Here is a 13,025-nt window from a genome sequence, read left to right on the forward strand (position 1 = left end):
TTAATTTGGTCAAACATTTTAGTCTATTTTTAATAAACTTTAGTCTATTTTTAATAAACTTATCACATACTCATATTTTTTATAAATATCTTTATTATATTTTTGATGAATTTTCAAAATATAATTTAACCTTCAATATTATCACTTAATTTTGTGATATGCAAGAAAAGTTCCTTTTTCAACTTTTTATAATTAAAGAATTTTAAAATATTTTTAAGATATGGATACTCGTAAAAATTAATGTCACAGTCAATAGACGATACTTGAATATTGATATATTGATATTATTTTTAAATAATATATCAATATTCAAGTATCGTCTAATGACCATGACCTTGACATTTTACGAGTACCCATACCTCAAAATTATTTTAAAATTCTTTAACTATAAAAAGTTGAAGGAACTTTTCTTGCATGTCACAAAATTAAGTGATAATATTGAAGACCAAATTATATTTAGAAAATTTGTCAAAAAATATGAGTATGTGATAAGATAATTAAAAATATGTACCCTTCAAGGTATTGATGGTATTTTCGTCTATAAAAATTTGGAAATAGTTAAAAAATATTTCGAATGATATTAACTCATAATTGACGGGCTTCAAATGATATTCACGGACCTAAAATAATACTTTGACAAAGTTCGTTGACCAAAAAAGACGTTCCCTCTATTTTAAAAATTAAAATCAGAACCAAGTTGTTAGTATATTTACTAAAAAGCATGTTTTATGGGAGTATTTTATAACCTTAAATTGTCAAAAATTACATGAGAGAATAAATAACTTTGTCACATGATTTGTCTTTTATTTTAGACAAATTCGCGACAAATTCAAATCAAGGATTTGTCACCCGATTTGTCATGTAATTTGAATTTGAATCATTTAATTTGTCGCTATCACCTCCACCCAAATCAAGGATATAATAAGGAAAGAATCACAATGACAAATCAAGGACATAATCCGATTTTGGGCTGCTATAGTTTTTGATCAATTTTTCTAATAATTTATAGTTTATAATTCATCATACTACTAGCTAATGTTAGGCCACATTGAGAATCGCTTGGTCACACCCCATTTCATGTGGTATATATGATCTGTTATACTGAATTAGATTATGCTTTTGCATTGCATTATGATCTTATGTGGTATTTTATTTGACTAACTTAGTTTGATCATCCAATTGTCATTTCTGTTAGCTGTATGGTACTATACTACTGCAAAATATTTGCATCATCACACTCATGAAAATCATTTTGAGGTTGCATTTGGAACTCAAGTGCATGGACAGATATCCATCTCTAAATCAGCCAAAAATTAGTTCAAGTTCTTTTGAGAATTATTTAAATTATGCAAACAAGAAGTCCTAGATAGCGGCGCTCATACATACAAATCCCACATCGATTCCACATCCTTTACCTTTTAACCATGATTTTGAGTTAAGTTAGAGCTCCGTAGTTGATATAGAATCTATCAATTTGGTCTGACCACCTGGAGATAGCCTGCGGAAAGGGATTACGGAAAGGGCAACAAATGGATAGTACGTGGGCCTGGCTTGGGGCGTGTGCTGTCCGTGAACATCCGGTTCGAAAGAGAGATGGATCCATACGAATCCCACATAAGATTCTTTTTCAGATACACACATCAAATTATTGCTGTTCGTATCCTAAATAATATAATAAAGTGCAAAAATGCAAATATTCTGTATAAAATTGACTCTACGTGTCTAACTATTCTCAACTATTACAAAGATCTAACACCCATTATTTGGCTAGTTCGTTTGGTTGGCATGAAACTGTGGGGGTAAAGACATATCATTATGGAATACTACTAAATAAAATGGTATAAGCGAATATTTTTTCAAGAAAAGAATAGTTTGCTATATAGCAATCCTTGTGCAATTTGTAAATTGACTTGAATTTCATAAGAAAATTGCTGCAACTAATTTATTTGGAGAATAGATAGTAATTTTGTAGCTGTAAAGGATGGTATGTGGGCAGGAGATATTTTGTGAGAGGCATCAAATAAAATTGGTGGAAAAGTAGAAAGTATTTTTGATAAGCTGAAAAAAGACGTAAGTAAATTACAGCAGTGTTGAGAGTGACAGTAAAGGTGAAAGGTAGAACAAGATTTGACAATGATATTGTAATTGGCATTAATATTTTGAATACATTTTGTAGAGTCGTCGAAATCCCTATAAATGGTTGAGCAATGAAAGTGGACCGAATTTCTAGTGTGTCGCTTCCATCACGGACTCCTCCTCCTTTCACTCTAATTAAATTAATATTACTATTGCAAACAATTTTATGTTACGTTATCCTAACAAACAATCTACCATTTGATAAGCACAATATAGTATCGTTAAGATTTAAGAAGAGCTACTCGGAGTTTTGCCCAATCATTGACTCCCTAATACGCATACGTCCCCGACATTCCTACCCACGCCTTGGACGCATCACACATGGTCGAGGGACCGAGCGATTGTACACTTCTGACGCGACCGTCGTTAGCACGCTCATTAATATTTATGGTATGAACTAAAAATCGAATTCACTCCCTAAAAAAGTTAAAAACTAATTTAAGAAATATTTAATTAAATTGCAAACTATTGACTTTATATCGAAATTATAATTTTCATGTGATTTTGTGTCCCCATTTATAATTGAGAGAGGGAGATCCAAGTGGAAGTGGTGCCATAAATTTGGCATATATGAATGCCTTTTCTGTCCGCCGACCTTATCGTCGATTGCCCAATCGTATTCAAATGCTCCATGATGCTGTCCCTATTTCGCCTTGTTAAATTGTTTCAATGTTAGTTTGTTATAGCTTCAAAACTGATGGTCTGTCTCATAATTTTAAAAATAGTGAAAAGAATTACATAATGTAGATCTGTTTTCAATTATTTTACAATAATGTCCATATATGACTCTATTGGTATACTAGTTACAGTTAGTGATTTTGGTATTTTTGAGCATTGGCTAACCAACAATTCGATTAGGTTAGGAACCGAACAAACAAATTCGGAATTCCCAACCCTATGGTCTATGGATGATGTTCTCAATCAAAATTACGCTAGCACTAATGTTTACGTATGAATTCAGGGCTTTACATCAGAAAGTACAATTCTTGCCTAAAATTTAATTGATGAGAAATTCAAATTTCATGATTTTTCACCCGATTTCCAAAGTTACGGGACAGACATGCATGGTTCGACTGATAATTCATACATTTTTAAATGATTACTATTGATAATTGTAGAGTACTATTGATTATTTTGGGTTCACTTTGTAATTTTGATTTTATGTAGAGTACTTTCATGCATGTTTAATTGATACATATAATGCCGTTGAAGTGTTTCATTTGTTACTGGCGAATTCTTGTTACCATTAATACACAAATTTTGGACTCTTCTGTTGTTGTTTTGATTATAAACCAATTACCATGAAGCAAAACAGAGGATGCATGAAAAAGAGAGAGAATGGGGCTAGAATGGATATCTATTTGAGTGTCTTTTTCGGATAGGAAAAAGTTGGATGTCCATATATATTTTGAAAAGTGAGAAACAACAATAGTATTTGATGGGAAAAAGTAATACTTATCCTATTATCACTATCTGTAATGAAAGGGTTCAAATTAAAAATAAAATAAAAAAATACTACTCCTAATTTATTTTTGTCAGTGAATTTGATTCAGAGAAATTAAAGCTTAATAACTGGAATCAAGGGTGATATTAGCTTCTACGGTGCTCCACCTCCGACCTAACCCTTCTCGTTTCTGATAATTGTCTTTTTTTTTTTTTCGATCGGGAAATAGTATTTCAACGACAAATCGAAGATTATTAATATGTTGATTTATTTTTTCTCATTTTGGGACAATGTTAGTGCAATTGTTTTATTAATTTACAAAATATTAGGAATTACAGATTGGATTGGTACATAGCTTTGTAGATTAATCAGAATTCATTTTTGTTTTCATTTACAACAATTGTGGTAATACTTTCTGACATATTATGAATTGTTTTCTATTGTAGATTATTGTAGTGGTGAAGTTTGCAAGCGTTTTCCATTTTCTCAAATTTGTTTTATGTGTGAAGTTTTGAGAGGTTATAAATATATTGTGAATTGGTTAGAAGAGTATGATTTCACGTTAGCTAATTGTCTTTGATGAAGTAATATATAGGATTTAGGTGGACTGTCTAAGATAAAATTAGTGTCTAATTATTCGACTCAAAACTTATGTTGTTACCTATGGTGGTACGGTTTACCTCAATTTGATTACTATTATAGTTACCTTATACTCATTTTGTTACAAACTATTTGTACCATATTTTATTTTGGATCGTTCTAAATTATTTTTACTAATTACTCCTATTTTTAGTAAAAACTTTATTTACATTCCTATTTTACTTTTTTATTTCTTTCATACTTTATTCTCTTTCCATTTGACTATATTAAACATTAATTCTTAAATCTCGTGCTCCAAAAATACACCTTAATTAGTTTAGGACGGAACTGCTAAATTACATGAGGAATACTGACTGAACCACATGCATCTCGATGGTATATAGCGTGAGCGTGAAATTTCGACCCCACGAGTGCCATTTTTCGAATGCGTTAGTACTTAAGGCCACAATATTGTCGGACCTAGGTCTTACTAGGACGCTATCTAGTTTAATTTCGCTAACACTTCTAATTTGTCAACTTTACGCATAAACAATATCTAACACGATGATATTTTTAATATGTAATATTCACAAGTTAGCAATTGATCACGTGTCCCTATCAGAGCTTCCAGTATATATATGAGAGATGATGAAATAGGACCCTCCACAATCCACTCCTTTCTCCAAACTCTACACTCCTTTAATTTGTCCCAACACAATGACATCTACACACAAATCCCAAATGTTAAAGCTTTTCCTCATTGCTTCTGTCCTCATCGTAACACCCCTCCTATCCCCACCTCTCAGGTCTAAATATCTCTACTTGATCGCCAACATCCTCGTCCTCGCAGTCGGAGCCGAAGCCGGCCTCATTTCCTTCTTCTTCACCTCACCCGAAAACAACAAGCAATCTTCTTCTCCCCTAAAACCTCATGACATCATCTTGTCTCAACATGATGAACAAATAATAGTTTCCGACCAATGCGGTAATCATGGGATTGTGATGTCGGAAAACAATGTTAGCGAAGAGGCAGAGGAGAGGCCGAGCATCTTCTTCATCGAAGATCAAGACGAGGAGGAGGAGGAGGAGGAGGAGGAGGAGGAGCAAGAGGAAGAGAGCGGTGATGGGGAGTTGTTTCACAAGGCGGAGACGTTTATTGGGGATTTTTATAAGCAGTTGAAGATGCAAAGGGAAGAGTCTTGGAAGAAACTCCATGATATCTATCAAAAGGCCTTTTGATGGCTTGAAAGTCTATTTAGATTTTGTAATATGCATGTAATAACCATCTTTGTGTAGTATAGACTAATCTCTTTATTACTTTGATGGGTTGGGATTTTGGGGTATTCTTGATAACTCCTATCGTTGAAGCTAATTTTGCTTGATTTATATGTCATTGAAAATATGGTAAAGAAATCTTAATAATGAAGATAAAAATACTAGCTAAATTATTTGTTTTTATCAATAATGAAAAGTAAAGGTCTCCGAAATGCATATCGAGGATTGATGATTATCAAACTATGTTACTCTCTTGTATCAAATTAGTTAGTAAACTTCAAATTATTTCAAAATGAGTACTAATTGTATGATTTCAAGTTAATTTAATTTAATATTTTTAATTAATTGAATCCAAATAGCAATTAAAATGCAAATAACCTTTTTATTTGAGTTAACTTAATTAATATAATTTGGGCCCAAAACTCATCAAGGGGTCCATTGGAGAAGGCCTACTAAGCCATCAAGGGTTTTTTGGCCCATTAAATATGGGCCTTATTATGTCCGAAAAATAAGCCCATATTTTGTACTACTTCCTAATTACTTCGCGGTTATCAACTCTTCAAGTTACTATTGTTTTCCAGGGATGAAATTACTAGATTTATCACTGTAATTCTTTTAATTCTCATCAATTAAATTCATAAATAATAGTACTAAATTCATATATGAAATAATATTCCTTTTTGCCATTTTTTCATTTTGGATAAATTGACCTCGTGCACCATACGAATGCATGCGCGATCTCTACCCAATTTGCATATTTTGTTTGCAGAAACTAACAGTCCATATATTTTGTGTATCACAATATATTTAATATCCGCATAGATTTTATTTATAATAATGCTGTTTATGTTTTATCTTACCATTATCAATAATATAGATTAATTTTACTTCATACATAAATGCTGCTTTTTATATGATCCATTTTCTAAATATATAACGTAACATATATTAATATCTAAAATATACTCCATGAAACATGAATTAAAAAGCTATATATAAACCATTTGTAGACGTTATATATACCATATCACACTATTACGGTACCCTTACTTTTGTTTATAATTGAATTTATTTATTTTTATCGCTATAATTTGATATAGTTAGTTCCACCTATACTCCAATGAGAAGAGTTAATTGACCCGAGCCGAAAAGCCACCTATAATTTGATATAGTTAGTTCCACCTATAAATTCAATTATAACTTAACTAATGGTGGAACTAACATATATCTCGGCATCAAATCAATAAGTCAGAGCTGGCTTTTGGCTCGGGTTAATTAACTCTTTCTTTATCTACAGCAAATAGGCAAAGAGCTGATGAAAGAGCACCGTCTTCTCTTATTCCTGAAAAGATCTGCAGAGCAGTTATTACAAAAAGACTAGCATCTCTAACAGGAAAAGCAAGCAAAGGAATTGACTCACTGACTGGTTTACTTGATTGATTGCTTGCCCGGTTAATCTTTCATAGACAAGCACCTGGTGCTCCCTGAGCCCGAAGCTCCGCACTCCTGACTACTCTCGTTTATCATTATCTAGAGCTTCCCGGTCCAAGGTTGCTCTGCTCCCACCTATCGGTTCACTAGGGGTTTACAAGGACATGGGATTTATTTGTCCCAATCCTACCGCTCCGTGGGTCCACGTGGTTGATAGATTGCGCCTGCTTTATCATGGCCTAGATTGAGTGCTTTCACTCATTACCCATGCATATTACCAGAGGAGACGATAGTTCAACTTGGCATCGAGCTACGAGTCACTTCTTCCTCGACTATGGGTGGCGTGATGCTGCTGGGCATGGTCCTCTATATGGTGACTTCTCGTACCCTTTCCCGGCTATCGATTTCGATATGGAACTGCCTTGGTTCCGTCTATTGAGACGGAGGTTAAGCTTTGTTATGTTGTGTACAGGCGCTCTTTCTTTGTTAACCCGTCTGGTGCGCAGCTGTAGGTGGTCCCCGCGTGGGGAGCTCTTGGGCTTTGCTCGTGTGTATGGCATGTTTGGTTCTCGGGCTAGGGGTTCCGATGAAAGACTTTGATGAGTGCCCATCATCCAACTCGATATATCATAAGAGAAGAAAGATCGTAGAAAAGATAAGAGAAAAGTTTGCTCCTTATTCTAGGGGGGGTCGCGGTCCCATAGCCCCTGATGTGGTGAAGTTAGGTCAAATTGAGATTTTCTTGTCTTGTTATGGCTGCTCTTCGTGTACGAGTGTTAGAACTTTTCTCTTTTCTATTTGCGAAATTGGGAGAGTGTATGAGTTGCCTACTAGAATTCGTCACCATGTCTCCAATAGAATGGGATTGTCCTTCCGTCTTTTTCGTTCCATAGATTTATTCGTTTTTGATAGACTTACCTCACGATCTGAAGTGTATCCTTCTTTCCTTGCTTCTTGCGTTCTCTCTTTATTTATTCCGATACCGTAGCTATTGGTATTGCTATGGCTATGGTCCTTTCGTTTTCTATTCTCTCTTTTTCTTTTGTGCCGTAGCTTGCGTAGTACTGAATCCTATTACTTTAGTGACCATGGCCTCCTATTGTGATGGAGTGAATTCTGTACCTTCCCCCCCCCCCCCCGACTCCGGTTGAATTGCCGGAATAGCCACTAACTCCGCCCGAGCCGGTAGTTCAACCGCAAGCTCTGCTTCTGCTCCGGATGAAGCGAGAAGGAGCATCCTTTATCGGAGGTACTCGCTCCTCAATTTGGGGGGGAATGACGACCTGCGACGTATGGTATCCATTATCGACGCGCAGCTCGCAGTCGAACGCTATATTGAAGCGGCCCTGTTGGATGATGGATTTCGTCCCCAATCCGTTATCTGTCGAATTAACGAGATAAGGGGGTTGATCCATTCTCCGCAAGGGGAGCTTTTGAGTGAGTAAACGTACCGGTCGTACGTCACTCAGATAAGAGAACATGGGACGCGCTCAAGCGTTCCCTATCAACGGGTTAGAAGAGCAGTCCTTAACTATGATCTCCTTTTAGAACGATCATAGTGGGGCGGGGCGCCTTGTTCGCATTAATGATGGCCTTCTCTTCTTGAACCAACGATTCCCTTTCGTTGTAAGGGACAGCCTTCCCGACGTACTGGTTATAACATTTGAATTTTTCTTACATTCTACGTTCCCGACACGGATCCTATTAAATATTTTACATTTTCTATGATCATCTCTATTTCAGGTATTCGGGGAATCCTCCTTAATAGACGAAATATTCCTATTATGTCAATACCAATTGAATCAATGTTATTAGCTGTGAATTCGAACTTTTTGGTATTTTCCGTTTCTTCGGATGATATGATGGGTCAATCATTTGCTTCATTGGTTTCAACGGTGGCAGCTGCGGAATCTTCTATTGGGTTAGCCATTTTCGTTATTACTTTCCGAGTCTGAGGGACTATTGCTGTAGAATCTATTAATAGCATTCAAGGTTAAACATGACTCCTAGAGAGTTACCAAAATACGAATTTCTCCTTTTGTTTTCTTCTTTCTTTTTCTTGGTTGGCAGGGTCAGGGCCTTTCTCGCTGGGCGAGCACATCCGATTCGAAAGTCCTTTCCTAAACCACTTCCCGTTCAGTTGCTGAAAGATAGAGATAAGGTTTTCTAAATGAGATCTTGTTCCACGAATACGCAGGCTAGAAAGATGCTATTTGCTGCTATTCTATCTATTTGCGCATCAAGTTCGAAGAAGATCTCAATCTATAATGAAGAAATGATAGTAGCTCGTTGTTTTATAGGTTTTATCATATTCAGTCAGAAGAGTTTAGGAAAGACTTTCAAAATGACTCTCGACGGGAGAATCCAGAAGAATCGCAGCAATTCCTATAGTTCCTCCAGAATCAAATCAAAGTCAGAGCTGGCTTTCGGCCCGAGCCGAAAGCCACCTATAGTTAGTTCCACAATTATCAAGTCTTTCCCATTTTGTAAGAATGTACTCCAATGAGAAGAATCTCAAAATTTGTTAGGCATATTAAAAACTAGTATATTTTTCTATGTCATTAAAATTAATTAAAACACACGAGTATGGAAATGTCCACAAAGGAATCGTTGACTTTATATTTACTTTTAATTTTCTATTTAACTTATTTAATCATCTACGTTCTTCCACGTCTTAGGTTGTTTGTTATCTCTTTAATTAAGTGTTACAATTGCTTATGATCGTTATATGTATTGACCGCCCGAAAATAAAATCAAGGGTTAATAAATGTGAAGAAAATGAAAATGTAAACTCCACAGTTGATGAAAATGGAAAAACATGAGAAGAAGAAGAAGAAGCATGTTTTTCGGCTCAATACATTCAAATTACTACTTTTGCTCTGCTTTGTTCTCAATTTCTTCGTATTCGGGCAGAGAATTTCCTTTGATGAACACTTCTCCGGCGGCAAAACCGCCATGAAGAAGATGATGGATGAGAAGGAATTTATCAAATTTCATGTATCAAGACTAGTTCGAGGTATGTATCTACCTACACCTTTCACAACCTCTCTGTTTTTCATGTTGTTTTTTTAAGAAGAATTACTCTGTTTTGAAACAGGGGAGGATCGTAGGAAACTTGATGAGACGGGCTTCGCCTGCGACAACGCCGTCCACTCCGTCCACTGCGTATCCACTAAACCCGTAAGAATCGATACACGGAACATGACCGTGTACATACCCTCCGGTGAGGACTCGCAGAACGAGACGTCCATCGTGCCGTTCGTGCGACACGGAGACTTACCGAAGATCTCCCCTGTTCGGATGATTTTGTATGGCAACAACACGGACCCGCCCCCGTGCGAGTTCCACCACCGCCTCCCGGCCGTGGTGTTCTCCTCGGGGAGCACGGGGAACGTGTTCCACGAGTTTAGCGAGATCATCATCCCTCTCTTCATTACCACCATGCACTTCGGGTCGCGCGTTCTCCTCGTCATCGAGGACTACAAGCCCTCGTTCGTCGCAAAATACCGCGCAATCCTCTCCCGTCTCTCGTACCACGAGCCTATCAACGCGGCCGCGAACGCTACCATCCATTGCTTCCCGTCTACCGTAATCGGGCTAAAGTACCACGACGACCTGGCACTGAATGCCAGTGACATCCCAGGAGGGTACGGAATGCCATCATTCCGTACCTTCCTGCGCACCGCCTTCGGCCTGCGGTACGCGCATGTGTTGCAGGTACCCAGGCCGAGGCTGATGCTTCTGTCGCGCACTAGCACAAGGAGGTTCCTCAACGAGGACGAAATGGTCGATATGATCAAGGACGTCGGGTTCCAGGTACTCGTGGTTAGACGGCCGAAACTAGCGTCGAACCTCGAGAAATTCTCGCGGCTGATAAACTCGTGCAGCGTGCTGCTCGGCGTGCATGGCGCGGGGCTCACGAACGAGATATTCCTGCCCGCGGGCGCCGTGATGATCCAAGTGGAACTTCTCGGCACCGAGTGGGCTTCCAACAGGTATTACGGTGACACAGCCCGCGCGATGGGCGTGCGCTACTTGCGCTACCCGATCGACCGGGACGAGAGCTCGCTGGTCAAGCTATACGGCCGCAACAGCTCGATCGTAACCGATCCGGGATCGGTGTACATACAACATGGTCAAATACCTTGGAGAACTATATTTCTTGGTCTACAGAATGTAAGAATCAATCTTGCTCGATTTAGGGAAACCATAGTTGAAGCGCTTAGTTTTGTTACAGATTCGCCAATTATATGATAATATTATTGATTTTCTCATAGTTTCAAAGGATTGAGTTTGTTTGTTTCCATTCATACATCAACAATTGTATTGATCACCCACTGAAATTCAGGGCACATTTTGTTTCCATTTGTTACGATTCTGTGATTTCATACCATGAATTTTGATTTGTTACATAGAGAGTCAAATTTCATAGATTTTTTTTATTGATTATTTCTCAAGTCGTAAAGTCAAATTAAGCAGACCAGAATTTTATAAATTCTAGATCCAAGTCCTTAGAATTAAAGAATAAAATATTTCTTGTAAGCATGCTAGAGTTAATTTACAGTTTGAGTTATAGACTAAAATAGTAATATAACTACATCGACAGAGTAATACTCCATGTGATATGTAGCTGGATTCAGGTGGACTGTTTAATTAAATCAGTGTTTAATTATTCGACTCAAAACCCATGGTAGTACAATTTAGCTCAATTTGATCACTTTTATTTTTTATAGGATACTCCTTACATCCAAAAAATATGATCTTATAGAACGAAAAAAGCAGATAAGTATTAGAAAAAGTTTTCATTTCTATAATGAGATTATTTTTCATAAATACCCTAAGATAATAAAATGAGATTATGGAAGAATTGGGTAAGTAATAGTTACTTTACTTATACTTATTCTGTTACAAACTACTTATAATAATATTTTATTTTGATCTTCCTACATTACTATTTTTTTGGGCAAAAACTTTATTCACATTCCTATTTTAATCTTTCTTTTTCTCTCTTATTTTATTCTTTCATACTTTATTATTTCTCTGTTTAACTATTTAAACATTAAATTTTTTAATTTCGTGCTCCAAAATATCACTTTAATTAGTGTGGGACAAAGAGAGTATTAAGTTAGAACTGGTGAATAACATGTGAGATGATTGACTGAACCACATCGTCTCGATGGTATTATAATAGTAGTAATAACCATTGGTGATTCTAGGGATGTTATTACACCAGCTTTGTGTACTATAGACTATTCTCTTTATTACTACTATGATGCTAATTTTGCTTGATTTATGTGTCATTGAAAAGATGGGATTAAAGAAATCTTAACACTGAAGATAAAAATATATTAAAAGTAAAGGTCCCCCTGGTTATCAAATTAGCAATTTGATACCCGTCCCTTTATTTCTAAATGAGTGGAGTATTTTTAGTATATCATTTCAGTTAAATTTAAATTGTCTTAATTACTTGAATCGAAATAGCAATGGAAATGCATATAACCTTTTCGATTAGACTTAATTCAATGAGTTTGGGCCCAATAGTCATCAAGGAGTCCATTGGAGAAGGCCTTTTCATAAAGAGAATTACTACTGGGCCATTAATTTTGGGCCTTTATATTAATGAAAAAATGGCCATATTTTTCTACTACTACTTCTTAATTGAGTTCGATTTTTTTTTCAAGGAATTAAATGACCAGACTTACCACTGTAATTCTTTGAATTATCATCGTTTAAATTCATACTCCCTCTATCCGCCGTTAAATGTCTCATTTTTTCTTTTTCGTCTATACGCAAATAAATATTTCATTTCACTTTACTTTTTTTTATAAGTGAATCTTACATTCCACAAACTTATTCCGTCACATTCTATATAAAATTATTGTATAAAAGTGGATCCACATTCCACTAAATTTTTCTATCCACTTTTCTTTTGTCTTCCACTAAATTTTTCTATCCACTTTTCTTTACAAAAGGTAAATAATTTCTTAAAACACTTCACATTTATTCATGGACAAAAGTGAGTACATGATACTAATCCATTCATCCACAAAGTAATGTCCCATTTTTATATTTTGATTTTTTCGTTAGGATAATACTATAAAATATATATACCTCAGTATTTTGTTCATCACAATATATTTAATATCTACATAATTGTTAT

The 13,025-nt window shown here is 35.9% G+C and overlaps 2 protein-coding genes and 1 long non-coding RNA gene across 3 annotated transcripts; all 3 read left to right on the forward strand.

Moving 5' to 3' along the window:
- The first annotated feature begins 4,817 nt into the window (after positions 1-4,817).
- Positions 4,818-5,476, forward strand: LOC148930655 (uncharacterized). Its single transcript, XM_089067935.1, has one exon. It carries the CDS (start codon positions 4,877-4,879, stop codon positions 5,396-5,398), a length of 522 nt encoding a protein of 173 aa, XP_088924061.1. The 5' UTR covers positions 4,818-4,876; the 3' UTR covers positions 5,399-5,476.
- Positions 5,477-6,724: 1,248 nt separating this feature from the next.
- Positions 6,725-9,292, forward strand: LOC148930656 (uncharacterized). The gene is made up of 3 exons (XR_016136526.1): positions 6,725-7,238; positions 7,338-9,026; positions 9,166-9,292. It is a non-coding gene; the product is annotated as an uncharacterized LOC148930656 (long non-coding RNA).
- An 87-nt stretch (positions 9,293-9,379) lies between these two features.
- LOC125211651 (alpha-1,3-arabinosyltransferase XAT3-like) lies at positions 9,380-11,230 on the forward strand. The gene is made up of 2 exons (XM_048111540.2): positions 9,380-9,881; positions 9,963-11,230. Exons 1-2 carry the CDS (start codon positions 9,668-9,670, stop codon positions 11,117-11,119), a joined length of 1,371 nt encoding a protein of 456 aa, XP_047967497.2. The 5' UTR covers positions 9,380-9,667; the 3' UTR covers positions 11,120-11,230.
- Positions 11,231-13,025: the final 1,795 nt, after the last annotated feature.

Source organism: Salvia hispanica, chromosome 3 (assembly GCF_029641045.1).
Source record: "Salvia hispanica isolate PSC_SH4W2 chromosome 3, Shi_PSC_v1, whole genome shotgun sequence".
Classification (NCBI taxonomy): Eukaryota; Viridiplantae; Streptophyta; class Magnoliopsida; order Lamiales; family Lamiaceae; genus Salvia; species Salvia hispanica.

Bases quoted from the DNA above. Each gene is read 5' to 3' on its own strand.
- LOC125211651 (XM_048111540.2), top strand. From the start codon at position 9,668: ATGAAAATGGAAAAACATGAGAAGAAGAAGAAGAAGCATGTTTTTCGG. The intron at 9,882-9,962 runs GTATGTATCTAC...GTTTTGAAACAG, and splicing joins TGTATCAAGACTAGTTCGAG to GGGAGGATCGTAGGAAACTT.
- LOC148930655 (XM_089067935.1), top strand. From the start codon at position 4,877: ATGACATCTACACACAAATCCCAAATGTTAAAGCTTTTCCTCATTGCT.